This window comes from Pseudophryne corroboree, chromosome 12 (assembly GCF_028390025.1).
Source record: "Pseudophryne corroboree isolate aPseCor3 chromosome 12, aPseCor3.hap2, whole genome shotgun sequence".
NCBI classification, from domain to species: Eukaryota; Metazoa; Chordata; class Amphibia; order Anura; family Myobatrachidae; genus Pseudophryne; species Pseudophryne corroboree.
The window spans coordinates 102,759,666-102,783,496 of NC_086455.1; the positions used below are offsets into that span (position 1 = coordinate 102,759,666).

At 46.1% G+C, this 23,831-nt stretch overlaps 1 protein-coding gene across 1 annotated transcript in view; it reads right to left on the reverse strand.

Moving 5' to 3' along the window:
* LOC134980363 (uncharacterized) overlaps positions 1 to 15,886 on the reverse strand; it is a 45,464-nt gene extending 29,578 nt beyond the window's left edge. The window contains exon 1 of the mRNA XM_063947160.1: positions 15,754 to 15,886. Within this exon, the coding sequence (XP_063803230.1) occupies positions 15,754 to 15,844 (91 nt within the window). The 5' untranslated portion in view covers positions 15,845 to 15,886. The remainder of the gene's footprint in view (positions 1 to 15,753) is intronic.
* Between the last annotated feature and the right edge of the window lie 7,945 nt (positions 15,887 to 23,831).

A 23,831-nucleotide genomic window follows, 5' to 3' on the forward strand; every position in this document is an offset into this window, starting at 1 on the left:
AATGGGCATATAAGGATAGGAGCATTCTGGTGAAGATAATGTACAGTAAGGACATGTGTACACAATGCATTTGCATATAAACCTGGAGAAAGATGGAAATAAGTGTTAGGTTCCTGGTGCTCAGAACAGGGGACATGTAGCGTAGTGAGTCCTGAGCACCAGAATGTGACGCTGAGACTAGGTGTGGTGTGGAAATGGAACGGGAATAACCCCTGGCACCCTATCTCCATTGTCTCGCCCGTGCTGTCAGTACACTCTTGCGAGACTATGGTTGCTTGAGCCCATGGCAGCCGCGTTTGAAGGGCGGATTACGTCTGCCCAACTTCGATGCCCCCTCAGGTCTTAATGAGAGACAAAGAGTGAACCGAGACAGGGTGATAACAAGGGGCCCTCTAACTAAACAACAAGGCCAGGGGCTACTAACAAACCTAAAACCAAAGTATGTGCGGCTTGCCGCCAAAGGAAAATGAACAACAAAGGAAATGCTGACCACACGTCGATACAATACTTTTGTGTACCGGCGGTGACAGCATAAGCAGAACCCTCTGCAAAACACCAGTGACAGAAATAATAACTGAATACAGCGGCCTAGGCCGACGGACGCGGCAGAGCCGCTACTCACGGAACCGGTACAAATACTGGCAAACGAACAGAAACCCCCAATGCTGCCGACACGGACTCTCAGAACTGGAGGACAGGCAGAATCCCAAACGACAGACCGGTGGACACCAAGAAGCCAGAAACTCGACCAGGCATAGGCAAAGCCACAGGACAGGAACGCTTCACGGCAGGACACGGGATCAGACACAGGAATCGACACAGGAACCGACACTCTGGAAGCAGCTAGACTGACACTGCTAAACAGGAGCTCAGGAACTGGCAGGAACAAGCTCAGAACACAAGCACTCTGGGAGACTGGAAACCTAGAAATATCACCAGCCTCTGTGAATTGCAGTCAGCCAGCATATAACAGAGAGGCCTAATTAATTATCTCGTGCAGCTGCCCTGTTGCATGACTCCAAACTGACAAGATGCAATTAGCCGACAGGTGAGGCCAACCACATGGACACGGGCTGCAATTGCACAGACTCACCACTGACAGCAAACAATAATCCTCTAAACCAGAGCAATGGGAAATCCTGGCCTGCAAGAGAATAATAAACATAAAATAGGAATGAACCACTACCTGTGTTTCATAACAGTATCCTCTCCTAAAGGGTGAGCTCCGAGCACCCCATGACACCCACGGGGAACATAAACAGAAGTATAACATAAAATACCTAACCGAAATGCAAAACAGGAATGAGCCACAGCCGTGGCTCATAACAATAAGCCCTTAACAGACATATGCGGGTGCTCAGATGGTGGTGCAAATTTCAGATTTTAAAACGCATGGTCGCAATATCTAGTGATGCTCATGTGATTGTCGGCTGACAAATGTCTCACTCAAAGGGATTAGTGTTCTTTTCATTATCCCAGAATATGCTTCTGCAAACATTGTTGTGTGTTGTTGTTTTTTTGTGTACATAAGATATGAGAGAGGTTTTAAACATTGGTGAAGCTGAAATTAATTCTTCATACATTAATGTATGTGGGACATGGGAGCATTTTAGTTGTAGGGGTCTGTGACATCTACCTGTCGGTAAACGTAGCGCACTTGCTACACAAAAGCAAAGAGGACTGCATCTTGGCCAGAGCTGGAATTCAGCACAAGCTTGAAATTACTCTGCATGCACTTTTTAAGGCCTGCTTATGCCTATTTTTGTAGCTCACTCAGAATCAGCCACTTCAAGTACATTTATTGGAAATCTGTTTCTAGCCACAGTAGTATAGGAGTAATGTGGTGTATTAAATAATCATTAAGAAAAAGCTGTTCAAGGTGGCTGATTTTACCTAGTGGCTTTACTCAGTTACATCTCCCACTGCACACCATACCCAGTGAGCCCCAATCCTGGAAACATTTGCAGTGCATGAGTGCAGATGGTCCCGGACTCTGCAATAGATAGCATACCTCCCAACGTGTGGTATTCATGTGACCGCCGGTCAGCTGACCGACAGTCACATGACCTCCTCCACCAGCCCGACGGGTTACTATCCCGATACTATTTCCACTCGTGGGTGTCCACAACACCCATAGAGTGGGAGTAGAACCCGTGGCGACCGTAGGTCGCCACCGAGCCCGCAGCGTGGCGAGCGCAGCGAGCCCACAAGGAGCTTGCTGCACTCGCCCCTCCCCGCCGGGATCCCGGCGTCGGTATGCTGCCGGGATCCCGGCATCGGTAAGCTGACCGGCGGTCTCCTGACTGCCCCAATTTTCGTGGGAGAGATCCATTTTTTTGGGACTGTTCCGCTGTCCCACACGCGGACCGCAGTGTCCCGCTCTGGGGGGATAGGCAGTTAGGAGGCTCCTGTCAATCAGTACTCTGCTTATTATTTGCATCCAGTTTAAGCCAAAAGGTTGCACCGAGGTAGCTGGATGGAGCAGCAGCAGCCCTTGGATGTATATGCTGGGAGGACAAATATTTTTAAAAAAGCATGTATTTTTTTTTTAAATTTCAGATCACAAAAATGTGACTAAAGCAAAGAAGAATAAAAAATAAGACAATATTTTGGATTTAATTAATTTAATTTAATTTAAATTTATTTTAATTTAATATATTTAATTTAATTTCTTTATGATCAAATTCTTCGATATGCAGAAAGTTCACTATATAAGTGTGGAGAGTTTATTTATATTCATTTACCGGTAATTTAAATTTAGCTAATTTACGATTATTATTATTATTAAGAATAATAATAATAATATTAATTTGAATTAATCACAATGTGGGGACAGGAAGAATTATAAAAATAGGACAATAAGTTATAAAATAAGAATATGAGCCTTTTAAAACCTTTGAGATTGACATCACCTGGTCTTTCCAGACGATGATTGAGAACAATCCATGACACTGCCAGGTCTCAGCTGTCCAAAGGGGGCAGTACAAGGTATTAACTCTGCAGGGTGCCCAAACTTTTGCAGACGCCATTTTTTTGTTTTCTGTTCTTTTGAAAGTGTAAATGATGGAAATAAAATCAAACTTTTTTTTGACATGTTATAAGATTGTCTAATCTGTAATTTGATTCCTTTTGGAGATTTTTCCATCTTTCCTTGGCTTCATTTTGCACATTAAAATTATTTTTTGCCTGGGGTGCCCAAACTTTCAATTCCCACTGTGTCTGTATATATATATATATATATATATGTGTTATTTTGGGTGGACTGACAGAGCACCCCTAGATGGACAGAGCAGCTACAGTCCCTGGAAGTATACTGGGATAACATAGCACAAAATATTAATTTAAATAAAAATATATACTGTTGTGACGACATGTGATGACACAGCTGGCGCGTCGTGTCGCTCAGTGGTAAAAGACACGTGGTTACTTTCCTAGCCCTGGTCCTACACATGGACTTCACCAATTGCCAATATGTTATTAGTTATATGTTAGGCAATATTGTATTATATTGTATGATATTATTGTTACAAGGGTACAGTTATGTTTTCAATGTATATATATGAATGTATTGGTTATTCTGCTATAGTTTGTAAAATAATGTTTCCCCATGTGACGATCAGATAACCTATGTATTTGCTCTGTCTGGGAAGATACAGCCAGTCTCAGATGTCAGGCCATACACCCCCCTCATTCTTCCCCACACAATGGATTCCAGGCCACACAATCAGATTAAGTAAGGTTACTTTAGTTAACATCTATTGTGGCCTAGGGGACATGCCTGGGCATGTGAAAATAGGGTTGCTCTGAAACTGTCTGGGGGTGTCGCCTTATTGTAGAAAAGACAAAGGTTTGATAATAGCAAAGAGGGGACGTGAGACAGAAGTAGAGAGAGAGGCAGGAGACTGACTAAGAAGTAATGTTCTGTCAGGAGCTCCAGGAGGGAATTGTCGTGTAGAATTGGATCACAGAAGTGTGCTGAACTGTGTTATAACCTATTCTGTCAATTAACCACTGTTGGTTTTTCATCTACCACCGTGACTGAGTGATTTTGAACCCAATATCTTCACATTTGGCGGCAGCGGTGGGATCACTCAAGACACCAGCAGAAAGGTATAAACCACAGCAGGCAATGGATTCCGCCCCGCTATGCTACCGTTACAGCAAGAAGGATCAACTACAGGACCTCTGTCGAGCAAGACGGATTGAGTTTAATACAGTGGATACCAAGGAATCCCTAATTGGAAAACTGGCTCAATGGGACGTTGAGCACCCTTGTGATAAGGAGGAAGAGGAGGATATGGTCGAGGCCTCAGCGGAGGAGACCAGTAATGGAACCAGGGCAGTGGAGCTTGTGGTTGGAAGTTTGTCAGCATATCGGCAGGCTGAGAAGCCGGATCTTTTATTTATAGTTTCCAAAATGCAGTACATTTGGGAGTACTGGAATGAAGCTCAGTGGGAAATCAGCAGGTGGAGAGTATCCAGCATACAGGACAAGTTGTGTCATCTGGGGAATGCGTTCATGCACTGCAGAAGTGAAGCAGCCACATGGAATCTGCTGGGGGAGCCAGAGTTTGAGGAATTCAGGGAGGAAGTGATCGCCACAGTGGCCCAAATGACACAAAGGATACAATATACAGAGACGGAAGGGCAAGTGCAGAGTAAATTGCCTTCCCGGACAGAGCCAGAGGAAGTGGCATTGGATCGGGGGCCCCTGGATACCCCAGCATGGCGAGGCCAGTGTTACAGGGTGGATGCGGAAAGGCACCACCTGCAACAGCTTCTCCCATACCCAAGGGAAGAAGTTGCCCAGTGGTCTATACGGAAGGAAGCACACTAAGTGAAGACAGCAGTGAGCGCAATCCAGGCACCCCAGGAGGAACTGCACTACAACTTCCCTTTTGCTGAGATGGAGGATGAGGACTTAAGGTGCATACACACGGAGAGATTTTGGCTATGAGAGATTTTGACTAACTTTTCCCTTGAACTGGCAGTAGGAGATTTTGACTAACTTTACCAGAGATTTTGTCTAACTATGCAAGAGATTTTGGCTATGGGAGATTTTGGCTATGGGAGATTTTGACTATCTCATTTAAATAAGGGGATGAGTGTCATATATAGGACGATTTTACAGGGTGGCTGGTATTTAAATAGCTGAAAGTTAAAAAAAAAATTTGCGTGGGGTCCCCCCCCCTATGTAAAACCAGCCTCGGGCTCTTTGAGCCAGTCCTGGTTGTTAAAATACAGAGGAAAAAATGAGTAGGGTTCCCCCATATTTAGACAACCAGCACCGGGCTCTGCGTCCGGTCCTGGTTTAAAAAATACGGGGGACAAAAGACATAGGGGTCCCCCGTATTTTCCAAACCAGCACCGGGCTCCACTAGCCAGGGAGATAATGCCACAGCCGGGGGACACTTTTATATTGGTCCCTGCGGCCGTGCCATTACCCCCCCAACTAGTCACCCCTGACCGGGGTACACTGGAGGAGTGAGGACCCCTTAAATCAAGGAGTCCCCCCCTCCAGCCACCCAAGGGCCAGGGGTGAAGCCCGAGGCTGTCCCCCCCATCCGTGGCCCGGTGGATGGGAGGCTGATAGCCTTTCAATAGTAATATTGTTCTTTACAGGAGGCCTACAGGTCCCAGCAAGCCTGCCCCAGCATGTTGGCACTTGGAGAACCACAAGTGCCAGCATGCCCGGACATAAAGGGCCCGCTGGCACCTGTAGTCCACCTGTAAAGAAAATATAAAAAAAAAAACACAACACATTCTTTTAAAAATCCTTTATTAAACTGGGTCTTCACCTGGGGGCGGCGGCCTTTAAGCTCTTTTGCATGGCCGCCGCCTTCCCAGGGCTTCCGGCGTCTTCACCTGGGGGGGCGCCACCTCCCCAGGGCTTCTGGGGTCTTGCTCCGGCGTCTTCACCTGGTGGGCGGCGGCTGCTAAGCTCTTTTGCATAGCCGCCGCCCATCCAGGACTTCCACGACGTCTTCACCTGGGAGGCGGCGGCCTTTAAGCTCTTTTGCATGGCCGCCGCCTTCCCAGGACTTCCAGCATCTTCACCTGGTGGGCGGCGGCTGCTAAGCTCTTTTGCATAGCCGCCGCCCATCCCGGACTTCCACGGCGTCTTCAGGAGCTCTTCTCCGCTCCTCCTCCGCCGTCGGACTGACAGCCGCTGCCTCGCGCTGACTTATATAAGTCAGCGGGAGGGGGCGGGGCGATGATGCGGCGAGCCGTGATTGGCTCGCGGCGGCCATCTTGAATTTCAAAAATGACGCTGAGGCGCCATTTTTGAAACTGGTACCGCTCCGCTGCCAAACTCTGCAATAGAAAGGTAAATTTCCCCCGCCCGCACCGCTGCCGCAACCCGCCGCCGCCCACACCACCACCGCCGCAACCCGCCGTCGCCCACACCGCCACCGCAACCCGCCGCCGCCCGCACCACCGCCGCCTGCACATCGCTATCGCTGGGAAAAATCGCTGGCCTCTTAAAGTGTTAGCGATTTTGACTAACTTTTGCAGCGACATAGCCAAAATTGACTTGCCTGCACTGACTATTTTTCCCAGCGATAGCGACCTAGCGGGGACGCGCATCGCTATCGCTGGCTGTGTACACACGGAGCGATCTGCACTAACTTTCTGAGCGATTTTGACTATATAGTCAAAATCGCTCAGTTATATCGCTCCGTGTGTATGCACCTTTAGTGAGAGAGTGTCAAGAACTGTCTGCCCAGTATGTTACACTGAAAAAGAACGACCTTGACCAGGTGGATGCAAGGAAGCACTGTCTGCAACCCGTTCTCTTGTCCCTGGTGGAATGTCACAGTGAAACACTCAGTGACCGGCCTGAGCTGTGTTACAACTGGCCATTTGCAGGCTTGGAGGATATAGAAACCATCCCAGAGTGCCAGCGAGACATTGAGGAAGAAGTTGCCACTATCACCCGACCACCACTTCAGCAACAGAGCCTCCAAGGGAATCCTTCAGGTGAGCACCAACCAGTCCTGGCTATTGAGCCATTTACAGTGTTGTGTTTGGGGGAGGCTACTGAAAATGAGAAGGAAGTGGGGTCTGTCATCCAAACACCCCAGGAGAAGATGCACTATGCCTTCCTATTGGCAGAGGTGGAAGAGGAGACCTCTGCGAGGGCAGCAGTAGGTGGCAATGTCCCAACTATAAGCATGGCTAGTGCAGACAGGGTCTCACTTCAGGCTGATCAGCATATTCGGCTGAGGGAGGCCTATTGTGAAGCTATGTTCATGGCTGCCCCAGTTATTTTATCAGAAAAGGATGTTCAGGAAGGGCCCAGTGTATCTCCAGCAATTGCATCTCTCCCAGAAGATTCTGGAGGTCTGTTCTCATTCAGTGAACTTGATGGTAAGGAGCTGCAGTCTGAATGCAAGAATCTTCCCTGTGACTCAGAGAAAATCCAGGTATCAGACCTGGTGAAAATAGCATCAGCTCAGGAACTGGAAGGGAACATGTTGCTCTACTCTAGGGCACCTGAATGTGTTTTGGACTGGCATTGTGTGCAAGGTGAAATGACTGACTCTAACCAGGACAATGGTGGTCAGCCAGTACATGTAGCAGTGAATGGAGAAGGTAATGCCACTGTCCCGGTGAACCTACATCCATGTTCCAGTACAACGATGGTCGAGTTGGTGGATACACACAAGGAAGCTGAGCAGATTGTACTCCAGGCCAAAGCATACAAGACTCAGAGTAGGATCCCACAAGTTACCCAGCTAGCCAGGCTGGAGGAAGCATTTACCCAGGATAGCACAGAAGAAACTTCTGGCATGAAGGAATCCCCATTGTGCCCTGACAATTACCATACCCGTGGTTCATGTTTGGGGGAGGGAAGCCACTGTCCTGATGCACCAGAGGTGATGAAAGTGGGGTTCCCAGGGAATACATGGTTGGGGAGGGAGAGTGAGGGCCCCAGAGATCAGATTTTGTTTATGGAGGAAAATTGTGACTATTTGAAATGTGAGGTTACCCAGTTGGGTGTAGGGGAATTATTAAGTCCCCAGGTGCAGTTATTGGACTTACTGAATTATACTGTTGCACATGCTGTTACCCCAACCCAGCGGCTCTGTACAAAGGGGACTTTGATTAATGTATTTGGATGGGACACCGGGGGGAAATACAAGAACTATGTACTGCTGATCACGTTTCCACCAGACCCTGGTAAGACTGTATTGAGTTATGTACTGTGGGCCACACACCCACCAGACCGGGGAAAGAAATTCCCACACAAGCCTCATGACAATTACCACAGACTTTGGACCTGGGACGCTGGTGGGCTCCGTACAAACTGTAAAGTGCTATTCCCAAAAACCACCAGACCCACATGAGAAACCAGCCAGTCATTGTTATGATGGGGCACAGACTGTCTGATGTAGAAGAGCATCACTGCGCTCAGCAAGCTTAAGCTACTTAGGACACAGGGCGAGAAAGTAGGGGAAGGTAATGTGACGACATGTGATGACACAGCTGGCGCGTCGTGTCGCTCAGTGGTAAAAGACACGTGGTTACTTTCCTAGCCCTGGTCCTACACATGGACTTCACCAATTGCCAATATGTTATTAGTTATATGTTAGGCAATATAGTATTATATTGTATGATATTATTGTTACAAGGGTACAGTTATGTTTTCAATGTATATATATGAATGTATTGGTTATTCTGCTATAGTTTGTAAAATAATGTTTCCCCATGTGACGATCAGATAACCTATGTATTTGCTCTGTCTGGGAAGATACAGCCAGTCTCAGATGTCAGGCCATACACCCCCCTCATTCTTCCCCACACAATGGATTCCAGGCCACACAATCAGATTAAGTAAGGTTACTTTAGTTAACATCTATTGTGGCCTAGGGGACATGCCTGGGCATGTGAAAATAGGGTTGCTCTGAAACTGTCTGGGGGTGTCGCCTTATTGTAGAAAAGACAAAGGTTTGATAATAGCAAAGAGGGGACGTGAGACAGAAGTAGAGAGAGAGGCAGGAGACTGACTAAGAAGTAATGTTCTGTCAGGAGCTCCAGGAGGGAATTGTCGTGTAGAATTGGATCACAGAAGTGTGCTGAACTGTGTTATAACCTATTCTGTCAATTAACCACTGTTGGTTTTTCATCTACCACCGTGACTGAGTGATTTTGAACCCAATATCTTCACAACTGTATATTATTTTTTATATCACACACCAGCGGATACAGTGTCGCACAAATGAATCAGAAATATATATAATTACACACTGCGGTTGACTACACCGACAGCGTTGCACAATGCATTTATGAGTAGGAAACAATATACTGCGGTCTGACTGGCAATGTCACAGTACCTATGAAAATAAAATAAAAATTGGATAGTACACTTGGGTACAGTGCAAACAAAAAAGATATATTTTTTTATAATTATAATTTTAGACTTTTAGCTTTTATTATTTTAATTTTACACTTGAGCAGAGCTCCTGGATGGATGGACAGAGCACCCCTTAATGGACAGAGCAGCCCCTTGATGGACCAACAGCAGTAGCCTTTGGATTGGGGTACAGCACAAAATAGAATTAAATATATATATAGAGAGAGAGAGAGAGAGAGAGAGAGAGAACATTTTTAAACACTGGGGCAGAGCTCCTGAATAAACGGACAGAGCACCCCTTAATGGATGGAGCAGCCCCTTGATGTATACTGGGGTACAGCTCAAAATATAAATGTATATATTTTTTTACACTGGGGCAGAGCCCCTGATGGACGAATGTAATGGCCCCTCTATGGGGTACAGCACAAAATAGAATTAAATACTGTATATATAGGTTGAGTATCCCTTATCCAAAATTCAAAATACCACATTTTTGGATCCCCCACTGAGATAATGACATAATATTATATATTTATATATATATATATATATATATATATATATATAGATATATTATTTAGATATATAATATAATATATATGTATATGTTTCATTATCTCAGTAGGGGAACCAAAAATGTGTGATTTTTTATTTTGAATAAGGGATACTCAACCTGTATTTTTATTATTTTTTTTAACACTGGGGCAAAGCCTCTGGATGGACAATCAGAGAGCACCCCCTTGACAGACAGAGCAGCCCCTGGAGGACACAGCAGCCCTTGTATGAAGACACAACAGCCCCTTAGATGACACAGCAGCCCTTAAATATGAGCCCACAGGCGCCCCTTAGATGTCACAGCAGCCTCTAAATGTGAGCCCACAGCAGCAGACAGCACGGACACGTCCATGCTGTGCAACATTCAAAGCCGGAGTGAAGATGGCCCCAATAACCATGTCTTATATAGAATTCAAAACCCACAAGAATCCGACAGCAGGATGATAACGTTTTGCCTCGTTTTGGGATCCTTGGAAAGTGGGAAGTCCCAAGCCGGACTCGGATCCCGGCTCGGATAGGGAAGTTCAGGGGGGGGGGGGGGGTCATCTCTACTGTTAATACAATCCTACTGCAGATTTGGTTGCAGATTCTGCAATCCACGCTGCACACTTTTTTCAGCAGACCTCCAATCTGCATCTGCTGAAACAATCTAATGAAAATATAAATTTCTATGTGGGGGAAAGGGGATTTATTAATGATAATGTGGTGGTGGGGGAAGGGGGGTATAGTAAATTAATATTGTGGCTGGGGTATGGGGACAGGGGATTTTATTAATGGTTGTGTCCAATATTAAAAAAAATATAAAAACTGGGGTCCCATAAAAACAATAACCAGCCCTTGGGATCCCCCAAAAATCCCTGAATGTTTGAGCCTGATCTTGAGCCTGAGTTCGGCTGACGTGCTGGATTCCAGCCAAACTCTAACTTTTTTTGACCATGCCTTCTAAGTGATTGCCCCTTTAAAAAAAAAGTATGAGTTCTGCCGGAATCCCACACGTCTGCCGAACTCGGGCAGCATTACATCCCACCCTTGGCATGGGATCCCCTTGCCATCACATTAATCAGCCCCAAAACTGATCAGCCCAGGGCTGGAATTCCTCAGAAAGTAGTTGTTTTGTTCATATGTTTGTAAATCCAGTCATAAGGATACAGAGACATGTGAGTTCACTGCTGTGCTGTGTATTCCATCACCAACTCCCGACACACTGCACACTGGACCACCCACTTCCCAGCATCCCCCTGGTCCTAGGGACCATCACTGAAGATTCAGGCTTACACATGTTAGTAAGGGAGTGTCTACAAATATTAAGCATTCTAATACACTAACATCATAGTAGTAGTGGCATCCTCTTCCTCAATCTGTTCCTGGGGTGTGGCGGCCTGTAAATCTTTTGAATGACAACCCCCTCCACAGGCCTTGCAGCATCTTCATTTATGTTCTTCACCTGGAGGGCAGCAGCCTGTGAGCTCTTTTGCATGGCCACCACCCACCAAGACTTCCTCCAGCATCTTCTATATTTGGGAGCTCTTTTTTACTCCTCCGGCATTGGACTGACACCTGCTGCCTCGCATTAGCTAGTATTAGCTGGCACAAGGGGAGGGGCGTAGACTCAGTGAGCCATGACTGGCTTGGAAAGGAAAACCGCAGCCATTGTGCACACCATCTGCTGCTGAATTCTGCAGCTAAAGTCTCCATTCCCGCTGCCATGCACTACGCCGCCTCCCACCTCCATAACATATGCCGCCCATGCCCTCTTCCTCCATGCATGCCATCACCATTGCATCCCACAGTAGCATCAGGCAGTGTCAGAATCCCTCCGGATCTTGCACTGTCACCTCGCTGATGGTATGCTGGGCTGCTGCACTGATCTCAGAAACCTACACACTACAATAATGGTTGGCGGTTGAGCTTTCTAGTTTTTAAGCATGTTAAAACCTGAAGAAGACCTGACAGGCACCCAGGATCAGGTGGAATGGGTCGGTCAGCGGAGAGTATATTCTTGTCCAAAGTCAGACAAGTTGGTCAGTTGGGACTCGGGAGTTGGATCTCCCAAGGACTGAACAAGTGTGTACCCAGCTTAAGAGTTTGCAGCAGAAAGCACACACTGCTATATGTCGGGCTTACATTGTTTCTAGGGGCTGCGGACTATGCAGTCCCTAGAAGTTGTTTTAGTGCGACTATACATGCACAAAAATTAAAAGACATGCTGGTGGCGGCTAAAACCCGATGTCACTCTGAGTGACATCATGAAAAATCCCAGTGGCAGCCATCCGTAAATCTGAAGGTAGGAGCTGCGACTGCATACCATTAACGTTCTAGTGTATGCAGATAATCAGTGTATAACAGGAATAACTTCTGCAGATATGCGGTCTGCATGTAAATATTTATTTCCATGTATGTAATATGTGTGTGTGTGTGTGTGTGTGTGTGTGTGTGTGTGTGTGTGTGTGAGAGTGAGATAAAGGTGCCTAATTCAGAGTTGCACGCAATACCGATATTCAAGGAGTTCAGTAATTTTTTGCTACTGCGGTTGTGCAAAAATCCCTAAAAACTCCTATGACACACGCATTTATGAAAAGCCCACTGACTAAGTGTCTTTAGTAGGGACGTGCGCCGGCCCAATTCTCAGATTTTGGGTTCTTGTTTTGGATCTGTATCTCCTTCGTGTTTTTGGATATGTATTTAAAAAAAAAATTAACAGCTAAAATCACAGAAATTGGGCCTGTTTCGTTCCTACAATATTATTAACCTCAATGACACTCATTTCCAGTCAATTCTGACCACCTCACAGCTCACAATATTGTTTTCATCCAGTTTAGGCCAAAAGGTTGCATCGTGGTAGGTGACATTTAAACTTCCAATGTGTCATATCTAGGAAACAGAAAGGCACTGCAGTGGCAGACAGGGTGGTAGTTTAATAAACTATGCAAATGTTTGTCATCGGTCAGCAATGCTCCATACAGCACATAATGCAAAGAAAAGAGGTGCAAGATGGAATTGTCCTTGGTCCCTCCCACCCACCCTTATGTTGTATATATTATATTAAATAGGACATGCAGAGTTTAACAAACCAATCACTTCAGCGACAGGGACTTTTACTTGTGGCTGAAATTATTGCTTTGTTTGGGTCACAACAAAATCATTTTTTAGAAGGACTACCTCCGATAAGTAATGATGTTGATGATGAGTTGTTAATTACATTATAATCTTGTACAATAAATTTAATGTATTCAACGCAAATTACGTAACATGGAGGAGGTGTCTAGATGGCTAACGTGCAGTATGTTATGCCGGCACTTGGGATCCCGACCGCAGGAATACAGGCCGCAGGGTGAGCACAAAAGAGCGCTAAGGTACTATTTATTTTCCCTACAGGGGTGTCATGGACAAGAGGGAGAATAGTTGTCGGTATGCCGGCTGTCAGGATTCCAGCGTCGGTATGGTGAGTGCTGGGATTCCGACAGCCGGCATATCAAATGCCTCCCGTTCTTACAGTACTTCTACTAACTATGGTCTCACAAATGGAGCAGATGCTTTCACAAACACTGTCAGGATTGGGGTAAAAATAATTCCTCACCCAAGAGGTGACTGTTTTGGTCCTATGCTCAGGCATTGCAATGGCTTTCTTTTTATCATAGTCAACAACTGCAGCCACCGGTGGCTGACTTACACAAACAACATCATCATCATCATCCTCCTCAGTGTCAGATAGTAGTAGTACACACCTATTCCCTTCATCCTGTTCCACTTTGAATCCTCAATTTCTATTGTTTTCCTCATCATCACCATGTTTTCCTTATCATCACTATCTGTACTTGTACTGCTTCCCACATGTGCAGATGGTTCAGAAATGGTGGAAGGAGGTGAAAGAGGTTTTTTTATGAGGACAGTGTGAGATATGTCACACTCACACATAGCTGACGTGGACACCCCTAAACGTTCCTGAAGAATGTCTGATGGTTCTGATTCTGAATAAACAGTTTGTCTTATTGCCTCTGCAGCTAACTTTCCTTTTGATGGTTATTTCTTTACCACTGTAAAATTAAATGATTTTACATGCCCTGACTTAAGCCCTCTATGCCCCTGGGCATCTGCCTTAGTAGATGATGCCGATGGACTTGTATTATCATGACTGGTGGCAGCACCTGCACTACTAGTATGCGCTTCCTGCTCTCCTCTCAGTTGTTTGTCCTCCATATCTATCCACAAAAACGAATGAAGTGGGGTTCAGCACACACCACAATTTATACAAAAAATGTACCACTAGTGTCCAACAATACATGTATGAGTCAGAAATAGTAATCAAACACTGTGGTTTCATTTCACCAACAGTGTCGCAAAAATATGTGTATGAGTACGAAATAATAATCAAACACTGTGGTTTAATTTCACCGTCCGTGTCGCACAATACTTGTCTGAGTAGGAAATAAAATATATTACTCTGGGACCACCTTCACCTACAGCATCACACAATGTGTGTGTCAGAAATAGTAATCAAACACTGCGGTTGACCTTCACCAACAGTGTTGCAAAATATGTGTATGAGTACGAAATAATAATATACTGTGGTCTGACCAGCAGTGTCACAGTACTTATGAAAATAAAATAACATTTTTATAGCACACTGGGGTACAGCACAAACAAAAAGAAAAATTATAATAATATTTTTAGGCTTTTTGTTTTTAGTTATTTTCATTTTACACTGGGGCGAAGCCCCTGGATGGATGCACAGATCACCCCTTTCAGATACAGCAGATAGAGCACCCCATGACTGATACAGCACCTGCCCCACACCAGACAACACAGTACTGAGACAGACACGTCTGTCCAGTACACTCTCCACAGCTACAGTGAAGATGGAGCCGATCACCAGTGGCGGATCTTGCCACGGGCAAGCAGGACTTTTGCCCAGGGCGCCGCCTTCCGGAGGGCGCTGGCGCCATCCGGAGTGCGCCGCACCATGGCAAGATCCGCCACCGTGCAGTGTGCCCCCCAGCAGTGCCCACCCACTGTGCCCCCCCGCTGTGCGAAGGGAACCAGACGCTACTGTCTAGTTTCCCTTCGTGGCGCCGGTCCCCCCCCCCTCCCCCGCTGTGAAGGGAATCAGACGCTAAGCGTATAGTTTCCCTTCATGGAGAGGACCATTGCTGTGCAGTGCGCGATGACGTCATCGCACACCGCACAGCATTGTGGCACAGACGCTAGCGGTCATAATTGACCTCTAGTGCCTATGCTGTGCTATGAGAGAGACGTCATGACTGACGTCTCTCCCATAGATCCAAGGAGAAGAGCGGCGCCGGCAGAGGTCTGCAGGTCTGGAATCAGGAGCGGGGTATAGTAAGTATACTTTGTTTTGTTTTTTTTATTTCCTTTTAGCAGCGCTACAAATGGGGGCGTGACTGACCACGCCCTGTATTAAGCCACGCCCCTATCTTTTGCCCGGGGCGCCACAAGGGCAAGAACCGGCCCTGCCGATCACCTGGGACCTTTATAGAATCCAAAACACTGCGAGAATCCGACACCGGGATGATGACGTTTGGCCTCAATTTTGGATCCGAGTAAGGCGGGAAGTCACGAGTCGGACTCAGATCCCACCCTGGATTCAAAAGTTTGGATGGGTCCGGTTATCGGAGAATCGGATCCACTCATCTCTAGTCTTTAGTTTAGACCCTTAAATTTACAATGGTAGATCATAAAAAAATGTAAGAGTACAGCGGAAATTTGAACTGTGGATTGGGCAAAACTAAATGAAAATAAATCTAGATTTAATCTAGAACAATGTCAGAAAAGATTAAGTGACATGGTATATGTGTAAATGGAATTGCAATTAGTACTCTTACCTGCTGGAACTCTCATGCACAGTTTCTGACAACCATTAGAACAGCACATCTCAAGCCATTCGCAGTCACTATTACTATGACATAGGTCCATAGGATTATTCAGGCACCGAACACCTGGTAAAACTGCAGGACATTTGCCTATGGAGACAAATTGGTTTTGATTAGCCACTAAAAGAACAGATTATTATGGTTCGGTTGTTATATTTTCTGATTAGATTTTATAGTTACAGTATGTCTTTGGTTTAGTAAAAATACCTCTTGTTTGACTCTTCTATTGCCTAGATTCAGTATGCTGTACTGCTCATTGCTGTAAAACGTACTCTTGTTGATCTTGGCTTTAGGAGATTATCATGAGTTTTCCTAAATTCAATATACTGTACAACTAGAATGAGGATAACTAAAAATTAATAAAAGGCTTAGCATTGAGCTTGCAGGGTCCTGGTGAGTGCACTCACTTTTATGTCTCACTTTGAGCATGTCCTTATAGCAGTGATAATGTTAGCTATTTCTTCTATTATAAGTTACCATTGCAAATCTGCTCTTATATATCTGTGATGTCACAATAAAAATATAAGCCCTTTGTTTCTTACCAAGTACAATCAAACGCTCCAACAACTAGACTCTCTAATCTCTCAATTCTCTGTGAAAAAATGCTCTCTTTTGAAGTTGTGTCATAAGCAATAAAATCAGTAATACACAATGCTACTCTATTGGAACATTCATTAAGTACATACTACAATGACATGATTCTATGGGAATTCTGAAATGTTTGCCTATTAGCTAGTATTTGTGCTACAGTCTAGTGCATCTGTAGTTTTCACCAGGGACCCTCACAATGAAGTTTAGTCTTAATTGCACCAGGTATGAAAAAAGTCAGCAAGTCAAGATCTGGCACACTTGAGGTCATGAATATGCAACAGGGTTAATGCAGAGATGGTTCATGATCAAGTCAAGGGTCATACACTGGAAAGCACACAATCAGAATCACAAGAAAACTAGAGCAAGGTTGTTGGCCTAATACTCTAGGCCAGTGTTTTTCAACCACTGTGCCGTGGCACACTAGTATGCCCTGAGCAGTCTCCAAGTGTGCCGCCATAGAAGTACAGCCAGGCCCGTCACTGTTTTGCCACTACTGAGGCCCTGGAACGATCAATACTGGTGGGTTTAGTGGTTGCAGAGATAGTTCTAATTTTGAACCCGGGCAGTGTTGGGCTCTTCTGGCTTTCTCAGCTGTGGCTCAGGCGTTACCTATGGAGAAGCTGCAACATGACATCCTAGGACACGCAACTGCACCGTGCATCACCACTATATTTGAATGTGCCTTGTCAATATTTAAAACTTGTTCCGTGTGCCGCGAGTTGTAAAAGGTTGAAAATCTCTGCTCTAGGCTAACAGCTTTCAACAGCCATACTGAGTGAGATTTATCAAAACTTGGAGCGAGATAAAGTATTAACCAATCAGCTTCTGTCATTTTGCAGACTGGGAAAGATTTAAATATTTTTGTCACTCGTTTCAAATGTTGAATGGTGCTCCAGCCAATTGTGGCACCCCATCAGAGTTGCCATGGATGGGCTGACCTGGACTAAGCAGTGTAAATGTGGATACCCAGTTCCTGGTATACTGGAAACTGATAACTTCTAGCCTCCAACTAGTGAGGGTATCCGGACTCTTAGTCAACACCCATTAGGTCAACACCCATTGGTCGACAGTCAACAGGTCAACACTAAAAATAGGCCGACATGTCCATTATGTTGACCTGAACAAGGTCGACATGCAAAAAGGGCGGCATGAGAATTTTTATTTTAAATTTGGGCGAGTTTTTCATACTTTATGATCCATGTGGACTATGATTGGGAACGGTAACCTGTGCCGAGCACAGCAGTAGCAGAGCGAGGCACCTTGCACACTGCAAGGGGACACGGTGCAGTAAATGGGGCTCACGGTCACTTGATGGAGAAAACGACACCCAAAAAACTTAAAAAATTAATGTTGACCTTTTCTCATGTTGACCATGTTCATTTCAACCTAATGGCCGTGTTGACCTGTTCACTGTCGACCAATGGGTGTCGACCTAATTGGTGTCAACCCTGTGTCCCATACCCCTAGGGAGCATTGTCAGGATACAATTGTCAAAATCTTCAGTCAGCTAAATCTCCAGTAAAGACGCTGAGTTTAGAGACCCTCTGATACACAGTAGAAACAGAAACTTTGTTGCCAATTTACTAAGGAAACTAGAACGTCTCAATTGAGAGAGGATTACAGAGAGGACAACTACTTCTACTCAGAAGGGAGCAACATTAGCTTCAGCCTAGGGGAAAGCTTAGTAGTTCCCAAAATGACCCATTTGATATTCATCTTGGAGATACATATACTGGAAATAAAATCAGAATGAACGTTAATTCCGGGATGTAAACCACTAACAGTATTTTCACCGATATGTGTTACCATATGTTACGGGGCCCCAAAGTTAAAGTAACTAGAAGTAATTGTACCGTTTCTTAAAAAATATTGCTGATACTGTAAACCACGTTTTTTTTTCTTGTTTTTGGGTATTGTGTCAAATTGGTCATATGTATAAGTAATGTGTTCTCCTTAAGAGTGTTTTTTTTTTTTTTTTTTTTTATAAGAATAGTGTAATATTACCAAGCCTTTATTGTAAAGTATAATTGTGCATGCCAACTAACCAGAGGTTCTTCCAGCCAATGAAGACTACCCATTTGAGCTTCCAGTGAAAAAAACATAATTCTGGTTGTCTTACATACATATTTGTAATACAAATTGTATTCTTTTTATTGGACTTTGTAACTGTTGCAAATAGATATACACGGTCAAATCACATTATAGACAACCTCCCACATTTGCCATGGGCAAGCGCGTAGCCCATGAATTATGTCACGTGTCGTGTGGTGGCTTGGTGGGTATATAAGGTGTGCGATAGGCCATCTGCACACATATCACTTGTTGCTGTCATGGGTAAAAATAAGATTTTACTTACCGATAAATCTATTTCTCGTAGTCCGTAGTGGATGCTGGGGACTTCGTCAGGACCATGGGGATTAGCGGCTCCGCAGGAGACAGGGCACAAAAATAAAGCTTTAGGATCAGGTGGTGTGCACTGGCTCCTCCCCCTATGACCCTCCTCCAAGCCTCAGTTAGGATACTGTGCCCGGACGAGCGTACACAATAAGGAAGGATTTTGAATCCCGGGTAAGACTCATACCAGCCACACCAATCACACCGTACAACTTGTGATCTGAACCCAGTTAACAGTATGACAAACGTAGGAGCCTCTGAACAGACGGCTCACAACAATAACAACCCGATTTTTTTGTAACAATAACTATGTACAAGTATTGCAGACAATCCGCACTTGGGATGGGCGCCCAGCATCCACTACGGACTACGAGAAATAGATTTATCGGTAAGTAAAATCTTATTTTCTCTGACGTCCTAGTGGATGCTGGGGACTCCGTCAGGACCATGGGGATTATACCAAAGCTCCCAAACGGGCGGGAGAGTGCGGATGACTCTGCAGCACCGAATGAGAGAACTCCAGGTCCTCTTTAGCCAGGGTATCAAATTTGTAGAATTTTACAAACGTGTTCTCCCCCGACCACGTAGCTGCTCGGCAGAGTTGTAATGCCGAGACCCCTCGGGCAGCCGCCCAGGATGAGCCCACCTTCCTTGTGGAATGGGCCTTGACAGATTTAGGCTGTGGCAGGCCTGCCACAGAATGTGCAAGTTGAATTGTGCTACAAATCCAACGAGCAATCGTCTGCTTAGAAGCAGGAGCACCCAGCTTGTTGGGTGCATACAGTATAAACAGCGAGTCAGATTTTCTGACTCCAGCCGTCCTTGAAATATATATTTTCAATGCCCTGACAACGTCCAGCAACTTGGAATCCTCCAAATCGCTAGTAGCCGCAGGCACCACAATAGGCTGGTTCAGGTGAAACGCTGACACCACCTTAGGCAGAAACTGAAGACGCGTCCGCAGTTCTGCCCTGTCCAAATGGAAAATCAGATATGGGCTTTTATACGATAAAGCCGCCAATTCTGACACTCTCCTGGCTGAAGCCAGGGCCAGTAGCATGGTTACTTTCCATGTAAGATATTTCAAATCCACCGATTTGAGTGGCTCAAACCAATGGGATTTGAGAAAATCCAAAACTACATTAAGGTCCCACGGAGCCACTGGGGGCACAACCGGGGGCTGTATATGTAGTACTCCTTTTACAAAAGTCTGGACTTCAGGAACTGAAGCCAATTCTTTCTGGAAGAAAATCAACAATCCTGTTTGCAGGAAATGTAGGAATCGACCCAATTGAAATTCCTCCGTGGGGGCCTTCCTGGCCTCACACCACGCAACATATTTTCTCCAAATGCGGTGATAATGTTGTGCAGTCACCTCCTTCCTGGCTTTTACCAGTGTAGGAATGACCTCTTCCGGAATGCCCTTTTTCCCTTAGAATTCGGCGTTCAACCGCCATGCCGTCAAACGCCGCCGCGGTAAGTCTTGGAATAGACACGGTCCCTGCTGAAGCAGGTCCCGTCTTAGAGGTAGAAGCCACGGATCTTCCGTGAGCATCTCCTGAAGTTCCGGGTACCAAGTTCTTCTTGGCCAATCCGGAGCCACGAGTATCGTTCTTACTCCCCTTTGCCGTATAATTCTCAGTACTTTTGGTATGAGAGGCAGAGGAGGAAACACATACACTGACTGGAACACCCACGGTGTTACCAGAGCGTCCACAGCTATTGACTGAGGGTCTCTTGACCTGGCGCAATACCTGTCCAGTTTTTTGTTGAGGCGAGACGCCATCATATCCACCTTTGGTTTTTCCCAACGGTTCACAATCATGTGGAAGACTTCTGGATGAAGTCCCCACTCTCCCGGGTGGAGGTCGTGCCTGCTGAGGAAGTCTGCTTCCCAGTTGTCCACTCCCGGAATGAACACTGCTGACAGTGCTATCACATGATTTTTCGCCCAGCGAAGAATCCTTGCAGTTTCTGCCATTGCCCTCCTGCTTCTTGTGCCGCCCTGTCTGTTTACGTGGGCGACTGCCGTGATGTTGTCCCACTGGATCAATACCGGCTGACCTTGAAGCAGAGGTCTTGCTAAGCTTAGAACATTGTAAATTGCCCTTAGCTCCAGTATATTTATGTGGAGAGAAGTCTCCAGACTTGATCACACTCCCTGGAAATTTTTTCCCTGTGTGACTGCTCCCCAGCCTCTCAGGCTGGCATCCATGGTCACCAGGACCCAGTCCTGAATGCCGAATCTGCGGCCCTTTAGTAGATGAGCACTCTGCAGCCACCGCAGAAGAAACACCCTTGTCCTTGGAGACAGGGTTATCCGCTGATGCATCTGAAGATGCGATCCGGACCATTTTTCCAGCAGATCCCACTGAAAAGTTCTTGTGTGAAATCTGCCGAATGGAATCGCTTCGTAAGAAGCCACCATTTTTCCCAGGACCCTTGTGCAATGATGCACTGACACTTTTCCTGGTTTTAGGAGGTTCCTGACTAGCTCGGATAACTCCCTGGCTTTCTTCTCCGGGAGAAACACCTTTTTCTGGACTGTGTCCAGAATCATCCCTAGGAACAGCAGACGTGTCGTCGGAAACAGCTGCGGTTTTGGAATATTTAGAATCCACCCGTGCTGTCGTAGAATTACTTGAGATAGTGCTACTCCGACCTCCAACTGTTCTCTGGACCTTGCCCTTATCAGGAGATCGTCCATTTTCTTTGAAGAAGAATCATCATTTCGGCCATTACCTTGGTAAGGACCCGGGGTGCCGTGGACAATCCAACCGGCAGCGTCTGAAACTGATAGTGACAGTTCTGTACCACGAACCTGAGGTACCCTTGGTGAGAAGGGCAAATTTGGACATGGAGGTAAGCATCCCTGATGTCCCGGGACACCATATAGTCCCCTTCTTCCTGGTTCGCTATCACTGCTCTGAGTGACTCCATCTTGATTTGAACCTTTGTATGTAAGTGTTCAAATATTTCAGATTTAGAATAGGTCTCACCGAGCCGTCTGGCTTCAGTACCACAATATAGTGTGGAATAATACCCCTTTCCTTGTTGTAGGAGGGGTACTTTGATTATCACCTGCTGGGAATACAGCTTGTGAATTGTTTCCACTACTGCCTCCCTGTCGGAGGGAGACGTTGGTAAAGCAGACTTCAGGAACCTGCGAGGGGGAGACGTCTCGAATCTCCAATCTGTACCCCTGGGATACTACTTGAAGGATCCAGGGGTCCACTTGCGAGTGAGCCCACTGCGTGCCGAAACTCTTGAGACGACCCCCCACCGCACCTGAGTCCGCTTGTACGGCCCCAGCGTCATGCTGAGGACTTGGCAGAAGCGGTGGAGGGCTTCTGTTCCTGGGAATGGGCTGCCTGCTGCAGTCTTCTTCCCTTTCCTCTATCCCATGGCAGATATGACTGGCCTTTTGCCCGCTTGCCCTTATGGGGACGAAAGGACTGAGGCTGAAAAGACGTTGTCTTTTTCTCCTTTATACGGCAATACTTCCATGTGCCGTTTGGAATCTGCATCACCTGACCACTGTCGTGTCCATAAACAACTTCTGGCAGATATGGACATCGCACTTACTCTTGATGCCAGAGTGCAAATATCCCTCTGTGCATCTCGCATATATAGAAATGCATCCTTTAAATGCTCTATAGTCAATAAAATACTGTCCCTGTCAAGGGTATCAATATTTTCAGTCAGGGAATCCGACCAAGCCACCCCAGCGCTGCACATCCAGGCTGAGGCGATCGCTGGTCGCAGTATAACACCAGTATGTGTGTATATACTTTTTAGGATATTTTCCAGCCTCCTATCAGCTGGCTCCTTGAGGGCGGCCCTATCTGGAGACGGTACCGCCACTTGTTTTGATAAGCGTGTGAGCGCCTTATCCACCCTAAGGGGTGTTTCCCAACGCGCCCTAACTTCTGGCGGGAAAGGGTATACCGCCAATAATTTTCTATCGGGGGAAACCCACGCATCATCACACACTTCATTTAATTTATCTGATTCAGGAAAAACTACAGGTAGTTTTTTCACACTCCACATAATACCCTTTTTTGTGGTACTTGTAGTATCAGAAATATGTAACACCTCCTTCATTGCCCTTAACAAGTAACGTGTGGCCCTAAAGGAAAATACGTTTGTTTCTTCACCGTCGACACTGGAGTCAGTGTCCGTGTCTGTGTCGACCGACTGAGGTAAAAGGACGTTTTAACGCCCCTGACGGTGTTTGAGACGCCTGGACAGGTACTAATTGGTTTGCCGGCCGTCTCATGTCGTCAACCGACCTTGCAGCGTGTTGACATTTTCACGTAATTCCTTAAATAAGCCATCCATTCCGGTGTCGACTCCCTAGAGAGTGACATCACCATTACAGGCAATTGCTCCGCCTCCTCACCAACATCGTCCTCATACATGTCGACACACACGTACCGACACACAGCACACACACAGGGAATGCTCTGATAGAGGACAGGACCCCACTAGCCCTTTGGAGAGACAGAGGGAGAGTTTGCCAGCACACACCAAAACGCTATAATTATACAGGGACAACCTTTATATAAGTGTTTTTCCCTTATAGCATCTTAATATATATAATCATATCGCCAAATAAGTGCCCCCCCCTCTCTGTTTTAACCCTGTTTCTGTAGTGCAGTGCAGGGGAGAGCCTGGGAGCCTTCCCACCAGCATTTCTGTGAGGGAAAATGGCGCTGTGTGCTGAGGAGAATAGGCCCCGCCCCCTTTTCGGCGGGCTTCTTCTCCTGTTTTTCTGAGACCTGGCAGGGGTTAAATACATCCATATAGCCCCAGGGGCTATATGTGATGTATCTTTTAGCCAGTATAGGTATTTCATTGCTGCCCAGGGCGCCCCCCGCAGCGCCCTGCACCCTCCGTGACCGTTGGTGTGAAGTGTGTGACAACAATGGCGCACAGCTGCAGTGCTGTGCGCTACCTCATGAAGACTGAAAAGTCTTCTGCCGCCGGTTTCTGGACCTCTTCACTTTTCGGCATCTGCAAGGGGGTCGGCGGCGCGGCTCCGG